The 27,099-nt window shown below is 39.8% G+C and overlaps 1 protein-coding gene across 5 annotated transcripts in view; it reads left to right on the forward strand.

The window, feature by feature from the left end:
* The window catches only part of LOC144688517 (zinc finger and BTB domain-containing protein 46-like), an 89,903-nt gene that overhangs the window by 47,454 nt on the left and 15,350 nt on the right, over positions 1-27,099 (forward strand). For 3 of the 5 annotated variants that reach the window (XM_078555190.1, XM_078555188.1, XM_078555189.1), the window contains 3 exons: positions 5,083-5,337; positions 20,089-20,255; positions 20,554-20,617. In XM_078555190.1, coding sequence (XP_078411316.1) covers positions 5,083-5,337; positions 20,089-20,255; positions 20,554-20,617 — 486 coding nt within the window. Of the gene's footprint in view, positions 1-5,082; positions 5,338-20,088; positions 20,256-20,553; positions 20,618-20,704; positions 22,924-27,099 lie in introns of those variants that run through there. The other 2 variants (XM_078555192.1, XM_078555191.1) reach the window with 2 other exon arrangements.

The raw sequence follows: 27,099 nt of genomic DNA on the forward strand, positions 1-27,099 counted from the left end.
CTTGTGGATGATGGAAAGGCTTTGGGGAGTCAGAGTGAGTTACTCAGTGTAAAATACCCAGCCTCTGACCTGTTCCTGTAGCCGTAGTTTTTAGTCTGGTTAGTCCAGTTAAATTTCTGGTCAATGGTGATCCCTAAGATGTTGATGCGGGGTTTGTAGTGCGATTGAATATTAATGGCAGGTGGCCAAACTCTCTCCTTGGAGATGGCTGGTATTGCCTGGATTGTGTGATGCCCTTGTTGCCACTTTTCAACCCAAGCCTCAAAGATGTCCAGGTTTTGCTGCAAGTAGGCACAGACTGCGCTATTTTCTGAGGAATTGCAGATAAAGTTGAACACTGCAATTATCAATCAATATCCCCATTTCTGCCCATTTGGAGGGAAGGACATTAAAGCAGCTTAAGATGGTTGGGCTCATTACACTGTCCTGAGGAACCCCGGCTGTGATTTTCTGGGGGTGAGATGATTAGCTTTCAACAATTACACCCATCTTCCTTTTTGATTAGTGACAACATCCAGCGGTATCTCACCACCACCCCTCTTGTCCCCTCCCACTGTCTCCTAAATTGTTAGACTGCTTGTGTATTGCTGAAAAAAGAGATGTCTCCAAGCTTTTCGTCTTGCACTCATCAGGACATTCGCAAGAATACCAATGTAAGGGGAAGACAACAATTTATACCATATGTGAAGAGAATGCTGATTGGTTGGCAAAGTGGCATTGCCATGGAGAATGCACCACTGATGGCGACTGACAGTTAACTGCCAAGCATTATTTGAAATTTAAGCCAGGCAGCTTGACCCTGACTGGTCAAGGCATTGCCCTGAGGAATGAGTCAGTGAATGGCTGTCACTTAATTTGTTCAGCTGAAACAGGCGCAATGTGTAGACTTGTTCTTTCTGCCTCCAAAGAATGGGGCTCCGTGTATTAATATATGTAACTTCCAGTACACGTAAATGCATCACACTGTGAGCCCAATCTTCAGTATTGGATAAGCAGGAATTTCCTCCGAACTAAATTTTGGCAAAACTGAAGCATTGTCTTTGCTCTCTGCTACAAACTCTGTTTCACAGTCATTGAATTGATCCCTTTACCTGGTAACTGACTGAGGCTGAATCAGACTGTTCACAACCTTGGTATCATATTTGACCCTGGCGAGATAGCCTCCTCATCACCTAAGTTTGCTTTTTCCACCTCTGTAATTGATAGAAATCATAGAATCATAAAATGGTATGCCACAGAAGGAGGTGTGGCCCTTTGTGTCTGTGCAAGTTCTCTGCAATAACAACTCACTACTCCTATTCCCTGTCCTTTCCCCAGCCCAGCAATTTTTTTCTGTTGGAGTGTTTATCCAATTCATTTTGGAATGCCATGATTGAATCTGCCTCCACCACACACTAAGCAGTGCATTCCAGAGCCTAACCAGTCACTGCATTTAGAAAATTATCACATTGGCTCTTTTGCTGCACTAGTGATTTTTAAAGGTTTATCATAACTGCCTTGATTTTGTACTCTGTGCCTCTGTTTATAAAGCTAGAATCCCGTAAGCCTTTTTAACCACTTTCTCAAGCTGCTCTGCTACCTTCAATAATTAATGCACATCTACCTCCAAATGTGTCTGTTCCTGCACCCATTTATCACTATCATCCTCAGTTCAAATTACTTTCAAGTTTTGTGTTATCTGCAGGCTTTGAAATTGTCCTCTACACCCAAGTCCAGGTCATTAATGTGTATCCAGAAAAGCAGTGGCACTGGTAGTGGAGAACCCCGCTGTATACCTCCCTTCAGTCTGAAAAACAACCGTTCACTATTTCTCACTTGGCCAACTTGGTATCCATGCTGCCACTGTCCCTTTTATTCCATGGATTTCCCTCAACTCTGCCCCTGCCTCAGCTCACCTGTTGCTGAAGCCTTCATCAATGCCGTTGTTACTTCTAGACTTGACTAGTCCAATGCACTCTTGACTGACCCCTCATATTCCACCCTATGTATATTTGAGTTCATCCAAAACTCAGCTAGCCAGATCCTAACTTGCACCAATTTCCGTTCACTGCTACACTCATAGATTTACATTGGCACCAGTTAAGCATTGCCTTGATTTTAATATTCTTACCCTTGTTTACAGATCCCTCTAATGGCCTTCCCTATTTCTGTAACCTCCTCCAGCCCTACAACACTGAAATAGCTGTACTCTTTTTAAAAAAAATATATTTTCATTCACGGGATGTGGGTTTCACTGGCAGTGCCAGCATTTATTGCCCACCCCTAGTTGCCCTTGAGAAGGTGGTGACGAGCTGCCTTCTTGAACTGCTGCAGTCCATGTGGTGTAGGTACCCACAGTACTGTTAGGAAGGGAGTTCCAGGATTTTGACCCGGTGACAGTGAAGGAATAGCAATATATTTCCAACTTGGGATGGTGAGTGACTTGGAGGGGAACTTCCAGCTGGTGGTATTCCCATGTGTCTGCTGCCCTGTCCTTCTAGATGGTAGTGGTCGTGGGTTTGGAAGATGCTGTCGAAGGAGCCTTGGTAAATTCGTGCAGCGCACCTTGTAGATGGTACACACTGCTGCTACTCTGTATCAGTGGTGGAGGGAGTTAATGTTTGTACATGTGGTGCCAATCAAGCAGGCTGCATTGTCCTGGATGGTGTCGAGCTTCTTGAGTGTCGTGGGAGCTGCACTCATCCAGGCAAGTGAAATTCTGGCATTTTACGCATCCTTAATTTAATTGCTTCCCCAATTAGTCATGTTCTAAGCGCTAGAATTGCTTCCCTAAACCCCTTTCCTTTGCGATACTCCTTAAACGTATCTCTCTTCATCTGCCTCAGTAGCTCCTTAAGTGACTTAGTGACAAATATTCGAGTATGAAATTCCTTGAGATGCTTTACAATGTTAAAGGCACTATATAAATGCAAGCTGCTGTTAGACAAAGATCTGCTGTGAACTTGATCATCTGGAAATGGCTGGAAAGTACTTGGGGACCTGCTGCCTCCTCATTCAAATCCCATGTTCCCAGATCAGGTGAAGAAACCATTAAACTAAAACAGCTATGCTAATCTCTTTAAAAGTTATCATCACTGCTTTTGATTTTTGCCAAGAATAAAACAAGTTTCAGGTTGGCTAGCTTCTTTAGCTAGAGGGTGTTTGGCTGGTATGACACTGCTGTCTACACATACAAACCTGAATTTGTGGTTATTCTTAAATATAACTGCTGCCAAGTTTGTTTAAAACTTCGAACCCATGGTGCCTTTTCTGCCTTTCCAAGTTCTGCAATGGTGTTTTTGCATTTCTGTTACTTTAATATACTACTGTCAGATCCCCTGCACTATTCTGGCTCCAGTATAAGTGGCCATGGTGGCCTAGGCACCATTACTGTGGCAAATAGAACATCAGTTAATTTTAAAGGGTTGGGGGGGTTGTAGTGTGGGTGAAGCTGAATTTTTATAGAAGTAGAATTCTTTTTGCTTGAGGATCACAGCTTTGAGTGTTCAAGAAATTGTAACATTGTCAAAGTTGTGGATTGACTCAGATTTCACAACATCCTCAAACCTGTGCAATAATAATGCTAATTTGTTGATTAGCATGTAAAATTGTTGTTCAGTCATAGTTATGTCGAATTGTGCAAATGCCAAACCTATTTAACCTATATGTTGACATTTAATAGTTTCTCATGGTATGACCAATTGTTTGCTTTATGTAACCGTTTTTTGGGTAGATGATTAAAATGGCATATCAACATTTTGATGCAACAAAGGCTTAGAGAAATTTGTGGAAAGCTTTCAGTTTTCATTGATATTACTGATAGCATATCTTTGACACACGTCAGCTCACTGTTCAGTTACTAGTTTTTGAGATTTTCTTTCAGTTTTTAACAAGGTTAAGCTTGCCTCCACAAAGCCTTATATTCAACTGAAATGAATTTTAGTTTATTGTCCATGACTGAGATGATTAGTAAAATTATACATGAATTTGAAATTGTAGATTGAGCTTAGCCTTAACCTACAAGCACTGGCCAAAGACATAATCAATATAAATATTTTTTGCACCATTGCTGAAGCAACAATTGTTCATGCAAATAGGAACCTGTGCTTACAATAATCCTGCTGCAACCCCTGCTTATGATATCCCAGTGTGCTTTACAAATGAAGAATTCATTTTGAAGCATCGTTTTGTATTGTAATTTAGGCAAACATGCCCACATCCCAAGACCAATTTTTTAAAGATGCAAATGTATTCTTCCACCTTGATGTACTAAATCTATTTCTTTTTATTAAGCATTGAAGTGAGTGATATTTAACATTAGTTGACAAATATGTTGCTGACATGTATTTTCAAATGTTTAATGCAGTATGCTGACATTGTTTAAATGTGTTCCTTTTTATGAATGAACTTATTTTATGGTGTCAGCTATGGCTCAGTGGTAACACTCTGCTCTCCCAATCGGAAGGCTATGGGAACAAGCCCCACTCCAGAGGTTCGAGCACACAATCTAGGCTGACACTTCAGTACAGTACTGAGGAAGTGCTGAACTGCCTTGAGCTGAACTGGGTGAAATCTTAAACCAGGACATTGTCACTTTCCTCAGGGAAGTTAAGGATTCAATGACATGATTTCAAAGAAGAGTAGGAGTTCCTGGCCAGTATTAATTCCTCGCTATTTGTGGAACCTTCTTGTAGGAAATACACAGCCAATTTGAATATAACAGTGGCTACAACTTTTTCTCTCACAGTAAAAATAACAATTTATTGCATGCTGCTCCCGCAGAATGTTGATTATAGTCTTGAATACTGGTATTTGAAATCAGCAGCTATCTGGCACCAATATTCAAATTTGCCCACTAGACCCCCGGCAATAGGTAATTGCTTCCGTTTAGGTAAGCCGTTATTTAAAAAATTGTTCAAAAGTGCTTCAGAAATGCACGCAATAGTGTAATAAACTTGCCCACTTGAACAACCCTTTAAATGTTTATAGTAATGTTCTTGGGACAGTATATCTTTTGTGTCAAGATTCATTTAAATAGACTAGTTTGATTTATACATGCAAAAAGAGCTCGTGTAGCTTACTAACTTGCTTGTGTTTCCTTAGGTGCAGATGTCACTGAACCAAGCAGTTCAGATAGTCGGGGAGACAGACCTGATTTCTGTCAGAATCCTGAGGAGCCACTAGCCGGTGTAGAATCAAATTATCTTTCTCAGTTTGTTGCCTCCGTAAAAGAAGAACAGCAGGCATCTACAGTGGCTAACTTGAGAGCTGCACTTCTGAGCAAGCATAACTTCTTATCTGTCAAGTCTGACCAACCAGGAGATGATAATCCTATTATTTTTGAATACTTGCCTAAAGGTACAACGCGCATCTTTTTAAGATTTCTACAGTTTATGGTAAATTGTATATAGTCTGTTAAAAAGGGTCTGAAGCAACTGGTTTTACAATTCCCCATGTAGGTTATGCAGGAAAGCTTGCTTTATATATTTAGTGGCAAAATTTCCACTAGGTGGTTGTTGAAGTAGTTTGAAAGACTGCCACTCCTCATTGAAGTAATAACTGGTTTCAGCTGGAGTGATAAACCAGAAGGCGTGTTTGCCAGATGTATTGACTGATAAGATGCTTGTTAAAAGCAGTCCTCCTGAATCTACCAATATTAATTCAGATGAATGGACTTCTATGATGCTCAGCCTTGCTGATGGCTGATTTAAAGTTGGGTTTTCTCAAAATGTCTTTATGCTTTTTTAATGAGCTGCCTTGTCCTGTTTTTCTCCTAGACATGTTGATCATTGCTTAACTCATTAATCCTTGGAAATTTAATCGGATTAATTTACTCCCCATAGTCACTACTTATTTTTTCCCCCCAAAGCTATGTAGATGTGTATTGCTGTACTATGCCTCTTGTCTTTAAGTCTGTCAGTAACATGATGTAAATGCCTTACAGCAAACATTTTGCAACTGCTTCATACTGTCTCAAGTGGTTTTTGCCTGTGTAGTTCTTTGGTGTAATACTTATTGTATAATCCATAGTATTTGAAATCATACAACTTAACCCATATGTTTCTTCGGACTGCAGCAGTCAGCTGTTTTCTACTTTTCTGAACAGCTGAGTAAATGGATGAGCATTGTTTTTGAAAGCAATGTTTTTGGTCTGTCTATAGAGACATTGAATTATGAAGGTTTTGTAAAAAAAATAGAACTGGAAGACAGTTCCTGTGTTCTTAGAGTAATGGGAGGTGATAAAGGGAATGTTGTGACGAATGTAGTTACGTGGAGTTCCATGAGTTTTTGGAATTTGCTATTAGAAGTGAGGAGGTGAAAGAGACTTGAGGCAATCAGTCATGGAGAAAAGGAGTTGCGGCACATCTGTGTCGTCCAGTATGACCCTGGAGTTGTGGATGGTTTTGGTGGAAGGGTATGGCAGTTCATCATAGGTGCACCATGTATTCCATTATAGTTGGCGGGTGGGGGTAGGGGGAGGGTGTTGGCTGGCACCAGAGAAACTTGTGCAGCAAAACTTACTGAAGAAAACAATTGTGATTTTTAAAATTAGACCTGCAGTTTATTAATTGCATTACTTTTAGACGTGCGTATTTTTCAATTTCTCAAATGTTTCACTTGTTTCAGATACTTCTCTTACGGTATATATGCTTGTTTATTTTCATGTGCAGTGATAAACAGCCCCAACAACTGTAAATCAAGGTCTTGTTTCAGATGATTTCCCATAAAAATGGTTTGGAAATGTTCTCTGTACAGAGTTCCTGATAAGTGAATAGAACTGTTTAGAAAGAAACTGGTTCTCTGCTTAAATTGGGTTTGCATTTTGTTAAAGAAAGACCCAACCAATTGTCTAAAAGAGTTTGAGAATAATTAATTGTCTTATGCATTGGAGTGAAAATCTATTGTCTTTTACATGACTGTTGCAGCAGTGTTTTATTTGTATGGACATGTGGCTCTATTCCCCATTTATAACTCTAATGGCTGCCCCCCTCCCAAACTTTTGTACTTCCTGTTGGAACTAAAAGGATATGATGGAACAGACTGGTTACTTGTGACAATTGTTAATGCTTGGGGCCCTCTGTAGGGTTACAGGAGGCCTGGCGGGAACAATTTTCTGCAGAGATTTAATCCTGGCCTTTGCAAAGTTGGAATTTGAACTTTCTTGGAGTAGTTACATTTGTAAGATTGATTTAATTTGCGAAGTGACTGAGCCCACAGAGAAAATAAGTCAGCTTTTCAAAGCTCTCCTGTTGTGGGAAGCTTTGGTGAAATTGCTCCCTTCCCATCTGAAGGAAGACTAGAGTTTAAGCTGCTGTACAGTTCTCTATTTAGTAGTTGGCCCAAAAAATTGACGAGCCTTGCAATTGGATAAGAAGTTCAAAATAGCATTAGAAGGTAGGTTTTTAATCCATAACCTGACTGTGATGGGATTGCCAATCTAACCTCGAACTTATTTTTTCCCCAAAGCTGTATAGATATGTATTGCTGTACTTCGCTTCTTGTCTTTAAGCCTGTTAGTAACATGATGTAAATGCCTTGCAGCAAACAGAGTTGGTGCTGAAGCTTCTTGTCTTGCACTCATCAGGAAAAATGCAAGAATGCCAAATTTCGAATAAACTGTTCATTTTTAAAAATTCAGATTACTATGGAGTTGACTACGTGAGTGGGATTTCCCACTAAAAGGATGTTGCTGTCAGTCCAACAAGACATTCTGCATATCAAGCAATCTAACAGCGTCATGTATGAATTTCAGTGCCGGTGCGTTGCCAGGTATGTATTGTGTACATCCCAAAGATTCGCTGAATCAAACAGCATGTTCTTTGGGTTGTTCGTAACAGACAGGGTACAGACTGTGCTCAACCAGCCCGCACTTGCAAAACCCAAAGCAAAGCGTCTCCTGTTAGATGTGATTCCATGATTGGGCAGCACTTGCTGAACAATCCTGAGTGCACTAATAGCTACACGAACCAAGTTAAGATTTTCAGTCAAGATCATAATGTGGCTCATTTAAAACTGCATTTATAAATTGTGTGTCGGGATCCATTCTCTGCAAACAAAAGGAATATGTTCAAGCCTTGTTCTTTTGTAAATTACCTGGGAGCTTGAGGAGCTTAAGGTTTCCTGTTGCTTTCTCCATGACAATGCATCAACTAATCAGAGTCGACTTCCTAACCAATCAACACCCTTTTCTCCTGTAGTATAAGTTGTAATAATTTGAAATTTGGCATTCTTACGTTTGCCCTGATGAGTGCAAGATGAAAAGCTTTGACAACATATCTCTCTTTTCAGAAAAATTCAGATGTAGAACTGTTTAACCTGTTTTTACTATAAGCTTTTTGTTGTCCATCAAAATAGGGAAGTTATAATTAAGAGAAAATCAACATTTGGAAGACTTTCAATATTTGCTTTCTTCAGAAACAGTGATGGGCCAAAGCCCCATGTGCAGGATACCATTACAGTTGGGGTAAAACAAAGTAAGTAAATTAGGTAATGTCCAACTGCTTCTGACCACCTGTAGTTTGTAGGAAGAAGTTGTTTAAAAAGAGAGAAAGGAATAGACGGTCATTCCAGGCCAGTCAACCTAACTTTGGTGGCTGGAAAAACTGAGGGGTGGTATTAATCATTTAGAAAAGCACAGATTAATTGAGAACAGTTGGCATGCATTTAAGGGAAGGCAGTGTTTGACTATATTGATTGAATTTTTTGAGGAGGTAACGTGGGTCGATCAGGGTAATGGGTTTGATGGTGTCTAAATGGATTTCGTCAAGACTTTTGAGAAGATGGCAGAGTGGTCAGAAAAGCTCATGGCATAGAAGGCAAAGTGGTAAGTTGAATCCAAAATAGGCTCGTGTCAAGAAGCAAAGAGTAATGATTGACCAATGATTGTGTGACAAGAATGTTGTTTCCAATGAAGTTCCACAGGGCTTAGTACATGGTCATTTGTTTTTATGGTAAATGTCAATGATTTAGATATAAATGTAGGTGGTATGATTAAGAAATTTGCAGATGGTACATATGGTTGATAGAAAAAAGGCTGCAGACTGCAGCAAGATATCAATGGACTAGTCATGTGGGAAGACAAGTGACAAATTTAATTCAGTCTGGAGAAATATGAGGTAATGCATTTGGAGATGACAAAGCAAGAGAATACACAATAAATGGTATGAGCTGAGGAAGATTGAGAAGCAGAGGGCCATTGAAGTTCATACCCACAGATCCCTATAGGTAGCAAGCAGGACAGATGGATTAGGTGGTTGTGATGGCATATGGATATTTACCTTTTTTAACCAAGGCGTAGGATATGAGAACAGAGAGGTAATGCTGGAACTATATCAAACACTAGTTAAACTAAAGTACTATACACAGTTCTGGTCACCAAATAATAGGAAGGAGTGATTGTACTCCAGGACTGGAAATTTATAGCTAAGAGGAAAGATTTCAGAGATTGAGGTTGTTTTCTGTGGTACAAGGCAGGCTGAGAGGAAATTGAATTTGTGTAAAAATTGTGGGGCTGAGACAGAGTGGGAGGAAGAATCTTTTCCCTTAGCAGAGAGATCAGTAACCAGGGGTCGTGGATTTAAAGTAAGTAGTGGAAGAATTAAAGGGGGCTTGAAAATTTTTTTCACCGATGCTGGTAGGGTTCTGAACTCACCGCCTCACAGGGTGGTAGGGGCAGGAACTCTCATTGTATTTGAATACTTAGATATGCACTTCAAGTGCTAGAACCTACAGGGTTACAGCCCAGAAAATGGAAAGTGGGGTTAGATGGATAGATACTTTTTGATCAGCACAGACACGATGGGCCACCTTCTGTGTTCTAAGTTTCTCTGAAGGAAGGACTTCAATAGCTTTGAGCACCAGAAGAACTTAAGTAGGGCGCAAGTGTCTTATTTGCAGCCCATTTGCCTTGTGCAGCCTCAAAGCCCTAGCAATCTGAAATTTGAAGCCCAGGCAAATAAATCCTGTTTGGGAATGTGTTTGTTTTGTGCTCGTTAGACCTGTTTTAATGTTGTGGGCTTTGAGATTTGCACAGCTGTCTAGCTGGTGAATAAATTTTAAATCAAAAATGCAGGACCTGTTTGGATTAGCAGTTTGAGACATGCAAATTAGTGAGAGTACAGATTTAAGTTGTGTATATGTAGATGCTGAAGGTGCTATGGTACATGTCCATGAAGACGAGACCTGCATTAGGAAATATTTTCATTTCAATAAATGAGCAACAGTGTGTATTTGGTGGTGTGTATTTGTGTTATTTGGAACTGGCAGAGGAACTTGAGATTACTGAAACAGAAATAAAAAGAAAAAAAAAGTGTGAAATACTCAGATCTGGTAGCATCTGTGGAGAATGAAACAAAGTTCATGTTTCAGGTCTATGACCTTTAACCAGAACTGGGAAAAGTTAGAAATTTAATAGATTTTGAGCAAGCGAAAGGGCGAAAGGTAGGAAAAAGAATAAAAGGGAAGGCCTGTGATAGGGCTGGAGGGCAGGAGAGATTAAATGACAAAAGGTTTCATGGTACATGGCTAAAAGCAGTGTTAATAGGATGGGTAAAGAAGCAAAGGATGTGTCTAGAGGAGGTTTGAATGGCTAAATGATGAATAGTTGCTGTCCGAAAGCAAACCCAAGGAAATGAAAGAGAAGCAATTGGAAAACCAAACCATCAAAGTATGAAACAAAATAAGGTGGAGGTTAAAATAGTTGAACTCTATGTTGAGTCCAAAAGGCTATCAGGTGCCTAATCAAAAGACGTTCCTCCAGCTTGTGTTGCACTTCATTGGAGAGTGGAGCCGGAGAGTTAAAGAGCACAAGAAGGGGTGAGACTGAAACAGACGCAGTAAATTCTCGTGTGTGTATATATAGGAATTATTCTAAATAAAGATAATTAAAATAAATTAAATACTGTAAGTGCCTTATATAAAGTATAAGGTATATCCATGCAGTTCGGCCATGTGGAATGTGCATTTTGCAGGACGCGGGAAGTCGTGCAGGCACAAAATGCCCTCAATGACTACATCTGCAGGAAGTGTCACAAGCTGCAAAAACTTGAGCTCCGAGTTGCGGAGCTTGACTGCTGGCAGGAGTCACTGTGGTGCATCTACAAGGCTGAGGATTATGTGGATAGCACATTTAGAGCGATGGTCACACCGCAGCTAAGTAGTACACAGGCAGAGAGGGAATGGGTGACTGCCAGAGTATCTAAGAGAAACGGGCAGGTAGTACAGAAATTCCCTGAGGCTATCTCGCTGTCTAATCACTTTTCTATTTTGGATACTAGTGAGTGAGGTCGTTCCTCAGAGGACTGTAGCAAGAGCCAAGCCCATGGCACCACAGGTGGCTCAGCTGCGCAGGAGGGGAGGAGCAAGATTGGAAGTGTTACAGTAGTTGGGGATTTCATAGTTCGGGGAGCAGACAGGTGTTTCTGCAGCTGTAGACATGACTCTAGGATGGTATGATGCCTTCCTAGTTCAAGGGTCAAGGATGTCACAGGGCAGCTGCAGGATATTGTTTTGGGGGAGGGCGAACAGCCAGGGGTCATGGTCCATATTGGGACCAATGACATCGATTGGAAAAGGGCTGAGGTCCTATTTTAGGGAGTTAGGAAGGGAATTAAAAAGCAGGACCTCACGAGCAGTAATTTCAGGATAACTCCCAGTGCCACGTGCTCGTGAACACAAGAAAGGAAGATTGAGCGGTTCAACATGTGGCTGGAGAAATGGAGTAGGAGGGAGGGCTTCAGATTTCTGAGGCATTGGGATTGGTTCTGGGTCAGTTGGGACCTGTACAAGAAGGGCAGGTAACACCTTAACAGGACTGGGATAAGTGTCCCCACGGGGAGGTTTGCTTGTGCTGTTGGGAGTGTTTAAACTAGATTGGGAAAGGGATGGGAACCTGGGGGGAAATTCAGGATGCAGAGGAGAAAAACTGGCATTGGGAAGTAGTTAAGTATCAACTAATAACGAGGATAGACCAGACAGTTGCTTCAAGATAGTTAGAATACTTGGAGAATTTGATAGAATTAGAGTAGGCAACAGTAAGTCATTAGATGGGGCCAGAATAAGTGGGAAAGAAAAAAAAGCCCAAATCAGGGATTTTGTGCATGCATGTGAATGGACGGAGTGTGATTAATAAGATTGGTGAACTGCAGGCAAGGTTGACAAATGGGAATATGATATTATTGCTACAACAGAGACCTTGCTCAAAGAAGGGCAGGACTAGATCTTAAATATACCTGGGTAGAAGTTGTTGAGGAGAAACAGGAAAGGAAGAAAAGGGGTGGGGAGGGGGGTGTAGCAATATTGGTTAAAGATGGCATTACAGTACTGGAGAGAGGGGATGTTCCAGAGTGGTCAAGGACAGAACCTCCCTGGCTAGAGGTTAAGAATGGGAAAGGCGCAATAACATTGGTGTGGTCTATAGACACCAACTGGTAGAAGAGATATGGAGAAACAAACTTGAGACAAAATTACGGAGAGGTGCAAGAGTTATAGAGTAATCATAATGGGGTACTTCAATTATCCAAACATAGACTGGGGTAGGAATAGTACGAAAGAACAAGAGGGGTGAAAATTCTTGGAATGTGTTCAAGATTTTTTTTAAGAGTAGTATGTTTCTAGTTCAACAAGAGGACATGCACTTTTGTACTTAGTTCTGGGGAATGAGTTGGTCCAAGTGGATCAAATATCAATTGGGAGAGCATCTAGGGGAAAGTGACCATTGTATCATAAGGTTTAGGTTGATCATGGAAAAGGACAGCGAACAATCCAGAGCAGGTATAATTAATTGGGGGAAAGCCAACTTCAATGGGATGAGAATGCATCCGAGCTGAGTGAGTTAGAATCAAATGTTGGCAGCAAAGACAGTGGCTGAACAATAGGCCACCTTCAGAGAAAACGTATTGCAGGCAATGTCAAGGTATATTCCCTTGAAGGGAAAAGATAGGATAAATAAAGAGAGCCTTGGAGAGATAGAGTTGAAAATGAAAAGGAAGAAGTGTGCGTATGACAGATGTCAGGTAGAAAGTACAATGGAGAATCAAGCTGAATATAGAAGGTCCAGAGGGCAAGTGAAGAAACTAATAAGAAAAGCAAGTCAAGAGCATGAAGAGAAGCTGGCAGTGAACATAAAAAGGAATCCCAAAGTCGCCTTTAAGCATGTAAATAATAAAAGGGTGTTAAAAGAAAGAACAGGGCTGATTAGAGACAAAAAGGGGACTTGCATGTGGAGCTGGAGAAATACTGGAGGGATTGAACGAGTACATAGCACCTATCTTTACAAAGGAAGAACTTGCTACCCAGGCTGAGGTGAGAGAGGAGGTAACTGGTACAATGGAAGAACTTACAATCGAGAGGAAGGAGGTGCTGGAAAGGCTATCTTTGCTTGAAATAGTTAAGGTACCAGGACCGGATGAGGTACATCCAAGGGTACTGAGAGAAGTGAGTGGAAATTGCAGTGGCACTAGTGGTAATTTTCCAGTCTTAGATACAGGGGAGGTGCCAGAGGACTGGAGAACTGCGAATGTTACACCCTTGTTCAAAAAGGGTTGCAAGGATAAAGCTGGCAACTACAAGCCAGTCAGTTTGACCTCAGCGCTGGGAAACTCCTGGAAACTATAGTACAGGATAAAATCAGTAATTGCTTAGACAAGTGCAGGATAATTTGAAAGCCAGCATAGATTCATCAAGGGAAAATCATGTTTAACTGCTGGAGTCTTTTGAGGAGGTAACCGAGAAGGTTGATAAAGGAAACGCTGTTGATATGGTGTATATGGATTTTAAAAAGGTATTTGATACAGTACCCCACAACAGACTTGTGAGCAAAATTCTGGGTCACGGAATAAAAGGGAAATTAGGCAATTGGGTAAGAAATTGGCTGGCTGAGTGACAGGAAACAGTAGTGATAAATGGTTGTTCTTCAGATTGGAGGAAGGTTTGTAGTTGTGTTCCTAGGGGGTCAGTGTTGGGACACATGCTCTTCCTGATAGATATTAATGACCGAGATTGTGGTGTGTAGGGCATGATTTCAGAATTTGCAGATGATACGAAGATTGGAAATGTTGTCAACTGTGATGGGGATAATCTTGAACCTAAAAAGGATATAGACATGTTGGTGGATTGGGCAGACAAGTGGCAGATGAAACAAAAACAAAAATTGCTGGAAAAACTCAGCAGGTCTGACAGCGTCTGTGGAGAGAAAGACAGAGTTAATGTTTCGAGTCCATATGACTTCTCTTCAGAACTAAAGAGAAGTAGAAATATGATGAAATATATACTGTTTATGGGTGGGTGGGACAGGTGAAGCTGGATGTAAGGCCAGCGATAGGTGGAGGCAAAGGAGAGATTACAAAATATGTCATAAACAAAAGGCCAAAGGGGTGTTGATGGTGGTGATACTGACTAAAGGAGGTGCTAATGGTGACATTAAGAGTAGAAAGCAGGATGAGCAAGTGACAGATGGCCTTCGTGGGGGTGGGGGGAGGGGACGGTGTGTTTGGGGGGGGAAATAATCGAAATAGGCTAAAAGGTGGGGATAAAACAATGAATGGAAATAAATTTTTTAAATAATAATAGAAATAGGTGGGAAAAAAATATATAAAAATTATTTTAGTGGCAGATCCATTTCAGTGCAGAGAAGTGTGAAATGATTTGTTTTGGCAGGAAAGATATGGTGAGACAGTATAAAGTAAAGGGAGAGCCTCTAAAGGAGGTACAGGAACAGCGGGACCTCACTGTATATGTACATAGGTCATTAAAGATGGCAGGGCATGTTGAGAGAGCAGTTAATAAAGCCTATAGTATCTTAGGCTTTCTTAATAGGGGCATTGAGTACAAGAGTAGGGAGGTCATGTTGAACTTGTATACGATACTAGTTAGGCCTCATCTGGAGTAATGCGTCTAGTTCTGAGTGACATACCTGAGGAAGGATGTGAAGGCAGAGAATATAGAGGACATTCAAAGAATGATAAGACCATAAGACGTTGGAACAGAAATTAGGCCATTCGGCTCATCGAGTCTGCTCGGCCATTCAATCATGGCTGATAAGTTTCTCAACCCCATTCTCCCGCCTTGTCCCCGTAACCTTTGATGCTCATACCAGTCAAGAACCTATCTATCTCGGTCTTAAATACACTCAATGACCTGGCCTCCACAGCCTTCTGTGGCAATGAATTCCATAGATTCACCACTCTCTGGCTAAAGAAATTTCTCCTCATCTCTGTTCTAAAAGGTCTTCCCTTTACTCTGAGGCTGTGCCCTCGGGTCCTAGTCTCTCCTACTAATGAAAACATCTTCCCCACGTCCACTCTATCCAGGCCTTTCAGTATTCTGTAAGTTTCAATCATCCTTCTAAACTCCATCGTGTATAGACCCAGAGTCCTCAAACGTTCTTCGTATGTTAAGCCTTTCATTCTTGGGATCTTTCTCATGAACCTCCTCTGGACCCTCTCCAGGGTCCATGCTAGTACCTTGCCTCTAACACCATGGGCTCTTAACTTACTGAGCAGCCTCCTGTGCGGCACCTTGTCAAAGGCCTTCTGGAAGTCTAAGTAGATAACATCCATTGGCTCTCCTTTGAAGAGCTGTAGCTATGAGGATAGATTGGAGGGGTTGGGACTCTTTTCCTTGGAGAAAAGGAACCTGAGAGGAGACTTGATAAGAGATATTCAAGATCCTGAGGGAAATGGACAGGGTAAATAATGAGAAACTGTTCCCTCTCAAGATTGAAAATAATTGGCAAAAGGAGTAAATGTGATGTGAGGAAAATTTTTTTTCACCCAGAGAATGGTTGGAGTCTGGAACAAACTTCCTGAAAGGTGATGGAGAGATTCAAAAGGGTTGCTACCTGAAAATAGAGAATGTGCAAAGTTATGGCGATAAGGCAGTGGAATGGGACTTGGTGGAATGCTCGTTCAGAGAGCCAGTGTGGTCATTGGGCCACATGGCCTCCTTCTGTGCTGTAAAGGAACTCTGATACTGCAGATGCCAAGGAGAGAGAGGTCAGAGTGGGAGCAAGGTGGAGAATTAAAATGATGGGACTGAAAGCTCGGAGTCATGCTTGTGGACTGATTTGATGCTCCACAAAGCAGTCATCCACCCTGTTTTTGCTCTGCTATAGGGAGGAGACTACAACAGTGAATACATGAAAATCATTGTTTCACCTGGAAGGAGTTTTTGGTGTCTTGGGTGGTGAAAAGAGAGGAGTTAAAAGGAAAAATGTTGCACCTCTTGCATTTGCTTTGGAAAGGAAGGGGATGTTAGGGGTGACTGATGAGTGGACCCAGGATATTGTGGAGGGAATAATCCCTTCGGAATGCAGGAAGAGGAGGGGGAAGATGTGTTTGGCAGTGGAGGTGGTGAAAGTGATGGAAGATTATCTGGTGAATGTGGAGCCTGGTTGGGTGAAAGGCAATGACAAGAGGAACCCTCTTGTGATTCTTGGAGGAAAAAGGTGAGAGCAGAAGTGTGAAAAATAAAATGAATATGTTTGAGAACTTTGTCAACCACGGTGGGGGAAGAAGGGTTTGGGGGGAGTGGGGGGCGGTGTCCTCAGTTGAGGAAAAGGGAGGGTTATCTGAACTGAGGGTATGGAAGGTGGCATAATCCGAACAGATGTGACGGAGAAATCGAGGGATTGAAATAGTCTTTGCAGAACATGGGATGTGAAGTGTAGTCAAGTTGGCTGTGGGAGTTGGTGGGCTTATAATGATACAGAAGTTGTGTGCCTGAAGACATTTATACTAGAAATTCAGTGTCACGGATGCAAAAGCAGTATTGAGTTGACATCGTGACCTGACCTGATTCTGTGGGTGAATAGTGAGAGGTGCCCTGGAAGGGGCTATTTTTGTACTGCTATAATTTGGCAGTATATGGAGCATAACTCCTGTGCAATGTCAAACCTGGTTACTTAAATGTATTGGTGGCCTGGGTGTGTTCAATACATAAGCAGATTTGCAGCGATTTCTCTCCCTGGTTTGGGAGAATTTAAATTTGAAGCAAGGCATGACAAGCAAGGTGCTGTATGGCTAGCAGTTATAGCATAAATACTTTGGTCAATCAGTGTTTTAAATCACTGAAAAACATTTGAGGTGAAAGATTTATTTTACTTAGCCAACAGCTCCAGGTTTTTTAAACCAATGCCAATTCAACAAAACTAGAAACATTCATTGCTCATGCTGTTCAATATAAAATAAATGTCTGTTAGATATGTAATGGGAATGGAGGAGAGCTGTTAGTGAGGGAACACACTTTAATTTAAAGGCAACTTGCTTGAAGAAAGTTTGCATGTGGTATAAAAGATTTAAAAATGCTGGAAATGCATGAGTCCACCGTTATCTGTCAAGAGAAAAGAGGGGGAAGATTCTTATGATAGGAGTTCACTGTCATGTGCAGCAACTATGCTCACATCGAAGTGCATAAATTATCTTTATCTGATGTCCGTTGAAAGTCAGCTGCATACAAATGCCTATGGTATTAGTATTCCTTTGACATATTATATGCCTGATTATCAGTGTTCCCATGTAAAAATCAGAGCATAACAAAATCCAGCTGATTAAAGGTAATTGCCAGCATTGTATAATATCCCTTGAGTAATATATCCTTCAGCTGTTAAGTTGTGTTGTATTTTAGGTGACTAAATGGGGAAACTGATTCCCAAGTTCAAGATTTTCTCTTCGGTTACTGAACCCTTTAAGTGTTGTCAAATGCAGTTACCATCAGGAGAAAGTGTTTTCACGTCTCAAGTCGTTTTTGGCACCACCATCTTTTAATAGGGCATTATTTTTTAAAAAGGCGGCTTCATTTTTATAGTAGATGCAACATAATTTGCCTGTGATAGCGTCACCATTTGGGTCAGTGCAGGCAGATCTGAGGAAGCATTTGGGATTGTGTTATTAGCATTGAGTACTTTAGTTGACATAATTATAATTTTTAATGAGCAACCATTTGAAACTTGTTTGATATCTTTTTGAAAAGAAACATGTCCACAGGGGTGTGAATAGTGCTGCATTCAGTTTGCACTTAGCTAAACCATAATCTGCACCAGGAAGCTTTAAAAAGGAATGTGGTGGGTCAAATAAATAGACCAGATTAGGAATAAAAGGGTAATGAGAACCTTTTCAGTGGGCATTCAGTGGTTGGCATTAAGTTCCTGAAGTAGTTTCAGTAATGAAACATGGAATATGGTCTGGCAAGATACGACAACTAACCTGAGGATTGGAACATGCTGAATGCACAGTTGAGCTAATGTAGGGAAGACAACTCATTAGGTTGGATCTCTAACGATGCATCTGCTAAATAAGTGTGAGCAATGAGTTCCTTACTGATCTAAATTTTACCTTTTTAAGTATTGAATTTAGATTTAATACAAAGGTAATCCATGAATTTGATTAAATTTTCAAGTATATGCCCAGGGATTGACACCACAAGCAGGCAGGCGATGATGTTGCATATGATTGACTTCAGTGCATTGTGATGCACAAACTAAATGCAATAATTACATTGAATTAAAGCATTTCCAATTTTTGGATTATAATTCATATTAAATTTAGTTCAGATTATTTAAATTTAATATGAAACATATAGTTCAATGTATGTTATACCATAGTGAATATATACCCTATATTGACTGAGAATGCAAAAAACAGATATTTTTGTTTTAGGTTACATAGCTTTAACATATTGCCTGGAACACCACTATACCCATGCTTCAGTGGCTGGATAATATCCACATGAACTGCCAGCATTATTCAAAAATTAGCACTGTCTTTTTAAAAACTGAACTTTGTTATCTTAACAAAAGATCTAAGAAATTTAGTGAAAGCATTTCTGTGATGTTAGCGCCTCCACTGAGTTCACTGTACTTGAAGCTCTTTTGCAATGGACTTAGAACTATTTGTACGTTGTTTTGGACCTGTATTAATACAAGTGTTGTCTGTTGACAAGAAGGCCTCTGGGAGTAATCCATTCTGAAACTCTAGAACTAGTTCTGAGTTTGTTCTTTTGCTGTGATAAGCTAGGCACACTCAGTTGGTCCTTTTTTATTCAAGTGGCATCTATCATGATTGTGTAGAGCTGAGACTTTGCAACTCCTAAAAGGCCAAGAGATTTTGTTTTGTATTGTGGTGTGGAAATATTTAGAATTTTCTGATTTCAGGTGCGGAAGCTGTGGCTTTAAACCCTTTCAGATTCTTGAACAGCAATTTCGAGTCTAAAATTTTACAGCTCACATTCTAGTTTATGTTGTACCATTTTTGTTAAACTGAAGTTGTTTTTTTAAAACTAACCTGTCTCAACTTTCTATATTCTGAGCAATTTGAACCTTAAAGATGAATTAGTGTTAAAGATGTGTCCTATTAGGTTATTCAGGAATGTGTTATTATGTCAAGAAGATGATTGTCAAGATTATGTCAAGAACAACTGAGAAATTTTGAACGCTAATTCAAATATGTGCAGGTTGGTGATGAAATTGAGGCTACTCCCCTAACTTGCTGTGTTTTCATTCCCTACAGTTTATCTATTTTATTACAGCTAAAATCACAAAGCTGAACATTTTACTTAGGATGCACTGACAGTATAAAGCTCAGTTTTTGCATTTTCATAACTAATGTGCTGAAAATGTGAAGATTAAGCATGTTTGTTTGACACCATTTAGATATTTATTGAAAGGAGTCTTTGTAGGAAGGTGAGATGAGCTGTGTTTTTCTAAGGGTCTTCATAAAAAATACTGGTGTACTGTTGTAATATAAAGTTTACTTCAACTACAAATCATTATATAATTTTGGTAATTCACTTTGTAAAGAAAATTTATATTGTAAGAAGAGTTTGTATTTTTGGCTCTATTGGTAAATTGAACTTGCCAATTTTCGTTCTTTAACATGAGCAGCAATTTAGTATGTTTCGTTTATTCAAAGGAATAACCTTGAACACCTTGATTACTTTAAGACACTTAGTTTTTTGAAGCTGTGGGCAATTCCTTTCAAACTTGAGGATCTCCTTTCCTCTTTCTCACTGGCAGAAGAGAAACAGAAAGACACTTTACTGCAGTGCGTTTCTTTTTTGTCGAAAGCCAGCTGGTGCTAGTTTACGTGGGTGAGACTCGTTTCCTGTGTTCCTCAGGGCCCGGAAATAACTTGAATCATACAGAAGATGCACATGATTTCCAAGCAAGAGATTTGTCTCCACTGACTTCCCAATTTCCAGAACAGAGTCCTCCTAGGATGTTGCAATATGATGAAATTTTACCTGAACAAATGTCACATAAACCAACTAACTCACCACCGCAGGTAAGAATCCAAGGCCATTCTGTGAGTCATTCAAAATACAAAGAAATTTAAAAGTTAAATAATTGTTAAAATGTAAATAAGATGGGGCAGGGCTACTTATTTGTATACATACAAGGATTTTAGTTCCATGTAAACATCTTTACATCTTAAATATTTTCTAAAACACCATCAGTAAAGGGTGCACTTCATTTTAAATGATGTGAATTATTATTTAGTAAGTAATGTCATCTTTCTGTATTAATTTTCACAAGTATAAATCACAGTTCATTTATTAACTTGTGCCATCTTGCAATTGCAGATCAAAGTAGATAGTACAGAGGGAATCCTGGCAGTGTCAAAGGTGTATGAAAATTCCAATCCAGGTAAAGTCAGCATTGTTTTAAGTTTGCATATTTTATTTTCCCTTGGAAACACTGCTGAAATCTAATACATGGATTTCCTTCTCTAAGGCCTTGATGTCAACATTGCAACAGATTTATTGAAAGGTGAAGATCCAAAAATGGGGACCAGCTTCATTCCAGACAAAGTTTTAAAGGATTCCAGTTTCCCATTGCCAGTCACAAATTTGCATCCAGATGAGTTGACCTGTAGATTCTGCAAATTAGGGTTTAGCAGCCCTTTAAAACATAGGGAGCATGAGTATCGACATGCATTAATGATGCTGCCAATTGATACTTCTGATTCTGTAAGGCCTACCCTTACAACCACAGGCATCCATGTGTTTCCTGGGCAAGCTTTACGATATCGATGCCCAAGGTGCCCTGCCAGCTTCACATTGAAGTCAAATGCTGAACGTCATGAGAAAACTGTCCACTGCAAACGCAAAAACTTGCACTGTTCATTTTGCCTGAAATCTTTCCGTGATAGAACTGATCTAAATCGTCATGTAGCATCTGTACATTCATGTGATCGTGCTTTTGTATGTAATAACTGTGGAAAGAGTTTTGGTATACAGAAAAACCTAATGAATCACATGAGAATTTGCTATCAGGATAGCACCCAGGTTGATATTGAACTTCCTGACCAACTTTTGGATAGTGATCTCCTAAAAATTGAGGAGCAGCTTGAATGTTATGATGATACACCAGTACTTGGCCCCATCCAGCAGCTCTCCACTCCACAGCCCAGTGAAATTGAATTGTCAGAATAATTTAATATATAACAATTTAGATTTCACTCTTGTATTACTACTTTTACATAGCTAACACATAGATAAGTCCTCAAGTGTATACAGAGAATATTATATTTTGTTACTCGGTGCACCTAATCAGGCCTTTTCAAATCTTAGTAATAGAAATAGATTATTCTTTTCCCACTGTGCACTCTTTGCACTTGTAGCACATGGACTTTGCAGAGCAAAGTTACTCTTTTAGATTACTAGGCGCTTTAAAAAAATATGGATGCGTATAGTGCCTAGAAATCGTTAAATATATTTTATATTGAATTTTGTGCAAAATCCTATATACTTAGGAATTGATCAGGTTTTTGTCTTTGTCCTAATCATACAGCACTAAAGAAAGAGGATGCAGCCCCATAATGTTTTTCTTGGTTCTTCTGTTCATATTGTTTGTTCACTTATCCAGTTGTGGTGTTTAGTATTTTTTGTTAAATGAGAGGTTTTGGACTAAAAGTGGTTTCTTTTCTGAAATTTTCACTTTTAATCTCAGTGATGCATATTTCGGCTATGTAAAAGTGTCTGTTTAATAGGACTCTTATAGAAGTTCCTGACTTGAAGATTACAATATATGCAAGAGCATGTTGTAAATTTAAATCAATTGCAGATGTATTATGTATTCAATTTCTTTTACATAGCTAGAAGTACATTATTTGAATGTTGATCCCATGTAACTGGGCTGCTAGCTCTTTATAAATGCGAAATTACATTTTTTTACTCTTTTAAAGCTCAGCATTAGCTTCTTTGACTTTCAGGAGCTTCCCCTATATCAGCTTTTTTAAATGTAATATCCATTATGTCGATCTTCCCATTACTGCAGGGACAGAATGAGTGCAAACTCTTTTGTCAATGTGACAAGAGATGAAATATATTTTTATTTCTACTAGGAAGCTCTCGCCTCTGTCTGCTGCCACCAAAGAAAGGGTTGAGCTTCCACCTCTTGAGATTCATAATACTGGAAAGTTTTTGTTTTTGGATACCAAACAAATGTAATAGTGAAATAGTGGTTTGCTTTGAACGTGCCATATATGTCTACAGTTGTTGCGTTCATTGAGTATTTGCTATAGAGTATATATTATGCTTTGTAAATTTAGTGTTGACTCTTACATTTTGTTCTAGAACTGCTTATGCTAGCATCCTGCTTTTTTAAATTGTGAACTGCAGTCCTTTTCCACAATTCAGCCAAGCTGTTAGGTTTTAATACAATATTTGCAATGTTTACCTTGATGCAAACTGGATTGCTTTACCTATAGCTATGCACTTAATTTGTTCAAGACAAAAAAAATAGAGGTTATATGTAACTGCTATGTCACTCGATTGTAGATTCATGTATATTATGGAATTCTCTACACATCTTCACAAAGGATGTAATGTATCACTTGTTTTTTTTGTAGAAATAGCAATATGTTGCTGTATAGTACACTGATGTATTTAGTCGCACTGTTTTAAATTGCTTTGAATTCAATAAAATTTAGATACCACCAACCTATGAAATGTATTGAGTTCAGTTTTTGTCCTCGGTGAACTGTTTCTTTCAGTTAAAGAACAGGAAAACCAGTTTTAATTACATGCTCATATTTTATCAGGATTTGGCTCCCTCGTGTTGGCATTTCAACATTTGTGTAGATACTAGTGCTGTTTAAGTTGTAACTTAATACAATGTTCAGCGCATTGCTACAATCTGAAATTTGGACTTGTGACAAGTTAAGTTGAAAAGTCAAGAATAATGCCGTTTCACTAATACTTTCTGCTCGATTTATGCATCTATGTGCATTCCTGCTTTCTGATGCAGGTTGAAATTAAAATGCGTTAGTTTCACAATCGTTTCTACTGCCTGCTTCTGGTGGTTACAGAAGGCATGTTAATGTACTCTTTGTAGAATTTTTGTCTAATCTTGTTCTGAGCAAAGGTTATTGCTAGGAGCACTTAGGAAAATATTTTAACTTCCAATAAATCAGTTTGACTGAAAAAAAAATCAAATAAGTAAATTAAGTAGCATTTATGCTTTCTTGGTCAAATGCAGTGCTTAGGGGCACCTGGAGATTGTGACTAGCACAGCATGAATACAAGTTTGTTTCTTTCAGCTTTAGTTCTTTGGAGATTGAGGATACTGGACCTGTATTCTCTAGAGTTTAGGAGAATGAGAGGTGATCTCTTTGAAATATATAAAATAGTCACAGAGCTCGACGAGGCAAATGCAGGAAGGGTGTTTCCCCAGCCTTGGGGTGAGGGTCCAGGACTGGGGGTACAGTTTCAGCGTAAGGAGTATGCCACATAGAACTGAGATGAGGAGGAATTTCTTCAGAGGATGGTACATCTTTGGAATTCACTACCCCAGAGGGCTGTGGAGGCTCAGTTGTTGAATATGTTTGAGACAGAGATTAATAGGTTTCTAGTTAAAAGACAAGGGATGTGGGGATGGAGGTGTTGAGGTAGAAGATTGGCCATGATCTAATTGAGTGGTGGAGCAAGCTCATGGGGTTGGGTGGCCTGCTTCTATTTCCTATGTACCTATATTTGCTCTAAGTTTAATAAATTAATTTAATCCATAAGGTTATAAATATTATCCAGACAGCTCATAGGTCTTTAAAATAAATGTCATGATACAATGCAGGTGTGTCCAAACTGTGACCTTTGGGTCATATGCAGCCCCTGAGTCCAAGCAATGCGCCCTTATGCTTATATTTCTAATTCACTGAGTTTTCTTCTTTGCATTTTGAGGATTGTGATACTTGGGAATGGCCATCTTTATGGCACTGATAACTTGATGATGTAATAAAGCCTGAGTCAGAATATCAAGATCTGTAAGCATCAACAATTTGAGATTATTCAATTTCGTAAGAACTTGGATTTAAGCTTCATATGTCCCAAGTACTTGTGGAGTTTTGAAAGACAAAATCTTGGACCAGCTTTACCCAAGATTATTTGACCCTTTTGCAGTCATATTTGTAGAGCAGCTATCAGTATATTAGTTAACTGTTTGTTTTTAAAATAAGGTAGGAAAATTGAAGCCTTTACTGTGTTGGCCGCAGATGGATATTCAGTAAGGATGTTGGGATGAAAAAGATTGTGCTTTCCTATTTTATAGGATCCACTTGAATTCAAGTTGAATTATAAACGGGAAATACATAACTGCCATCAGCATCTGAAAAGGACAAAATTGGTTCAGATTTAAAATATGTTCAATTTTCATCGTGTATAGTTAAAAAAGCATAATACTAACTTGTATTAGTCAACTTGTTAAGCAGAGGATTAGGTTTACACTCCTTTACATTAACCAAATCAGTGCAAAAGATCATGGAATTTAAAGCACTGTATTTTTAAAGTAATTTTCAGTGATTTTTAAAAGAATCTTTACAGGTGGGATTGCTGGACACCTTTTTGTGATAAATCTATTCACTGCACGAACAAAACCCTGCCAGGTTTTCATTATATTGAATACTTATTAATGAAAGGAAATAAACTATTACTTTCTATTTTACTGCCTGTGCAGCTTCATGGGAGATTTTGTTTGATTATGCTAATGACTTTTAGCAGAAGCTTGAAGTGTAGCCTTACCTAATGGAGCAATTTAGAGTGCATTTTGGGCGCAACTTCCCAATTGTGTCCTAAGCGAAACTCAACCCTACAGACTATATTAATAATCATAATTAATTACAATAAACTTTACTTCCCCTGTTAAATTTATTCCATCTGTTTCATGAAATCAGCTTAACTTTGCATAGAAAATAGGAGCAGTAGTAGGCCATTCAGCCCTTCGTGCCTGCTCTGCCATTCAACATGATCATGGCTGATCCTCTACCTCAATGAAATATTCCTGCACTCTCCCCATACCTTTTGACGCCATTAGAGTCCAGAAGCCTCTCTCTCTCTCTCTCTCTCATCCTTAAATATATTCAGTGACTTAGCCTCCACAGCCTTCTGAGGTAGAGAATTCTATAGGTTCACAACCCTCTGAGTGAAGAAATTTCTCCTCATCTCAGTCATAAATGGCCTACCTGTAAGCTGAGACTGTGGCCCCTTGTTCTAGATCCCCCAGCCAGAGGAAACATCATACCTGCATCCAGTCTGTCCAGTTCTGTCAGAATTTTATACATTTCAAGGAAATCCCCCGCCTCATTCTTCTAAACTCCAGTGAATTCAGGCCTAGTTGACCCAATATCTCCTCATATGACAATCCTGCCATCCCAGTAATCAGCCTGGTGACCCAGCAACAACCCCCCCTCCCCCGCACCCCCTACTAATTTTTTATTCATAGTTTTATCTCTCCCCTCTCCAACATATTCCCACTCAGCATTTATCCCTGGTTGCCACCTCCTTCCCCAATCTTAGTTAATTTCTGAATAAATTCTCTTAAGTTTTGCAATCTATACTGATAACTGAATCACAAGCATTCTTTTGCTCAGACATATTGTATCGAATGTAATTTGTCTTAGCTGTGTCGGTTCAGGGCTTGTTTCTTGGTTTCTTTCACTGCCGTTGCTTTCTTGGTTCTATCAGTGGTTATAATCATCACCAGCTTATTTGGCTAAATAAATGGTAGTTAGTACAAGCTGGAGTTTTGCACATTGACTAGTTTTGAACAGTGACATCGCAGCAATCATTTAGCACCATGCAGTATGAAGGGTAACTTGAGCTTTTTAATTCTTTCATGTGATGTGGGTGACACTGGCCAGGCCAGCATTTGCTGCCCATCCCTAATTGCCCTTCAGAAGGTGGTGGTGAGCCACATTGAACCGCTGCAGTCCATGTGCAGGCACACTCCGAGTTGTTCAGAAGGGAGCCCCAGGAGTTTTGACCCAGTTAGTGAAGGAACAGCAATATAGTTCCAAGTTAGGATGGTGTGTGGCTTGGAGAGGAACTTCCAGGCGTTTATGTTCCCATCCATCGGCTGCCCTTGTCCTTCTAGCTGGCATGTCATGGGTTTGGAAGGTTGTTGTTGAAGGAGGTTTGGTGAGTTGCTGCAGTGCATCTTGTATATGGTACACAATGCTGCCACTTGCATCGGCAGGAGTGAATGTCAAAGGCAGTGGATGTGGTGCTGATCAAACAGTTTGCTTTGTTCTGGATGTTGTTAAGTGTTGTTGGAGCTACAATCACCCAGGCAAGTGGAGAGCATTCCATCATGCTCCTGAACTGTGCCTTCTGGATGGTGGACAGGGTTTGGGGAGTCAGGAGGTGAGATACACATCACTGAATTCCGAGCCTCTGATCTGCTCTTGTAGCCTCAATATTTATGACTGTTCCAGTTAAGATTCTGGTCAATGCTGAGCCGCAGGTTGTTGATTCTGGGTGTTACGCTGATGATAATGGCAAACGTCAAGGAGAGATGGTTAGATTATTTCTTGTTGGAGGCACTTGTGTAGTGTGGATATTACTTGCCACTTAGCACCTCAAGCCTGAATGTTCTCCAGGTCTTGATGCATATGGACATGGACTGCTTCAGTATCTGAGGAGTTGTGAATGGTGCTCAACATTGTGCAATCATCAGTGAACATACCCACTTCTGACCTTATGGTGGAAGGGAGGTTATTGATGAAGCGGCCGAAGTTGGTTTGGATTAAGGCACTACCCAGTGCAACTCGTGTAGCAATGTTCTGGGGGCTGAGATGATTGACCTCCCGACAACCACAACCATCTTCCTTTTTGCAAATATAAGCTCCTTGGCTA

Source organism: Cetorhinus maximus, chromosome 13 (genome assembly GCF_964194155.1).
Source record: "Cetorhinus maximus chromosome 13, sCetMax3.hap1.1, whole genome shotgun sequence".
Lineage (NCBI taxonomy): Eukaryota > Metazoa > Chordata > Chondrichthyes > Lamniformes > Cetorhinidae > Cetorhinus > Cetorhinus maximus.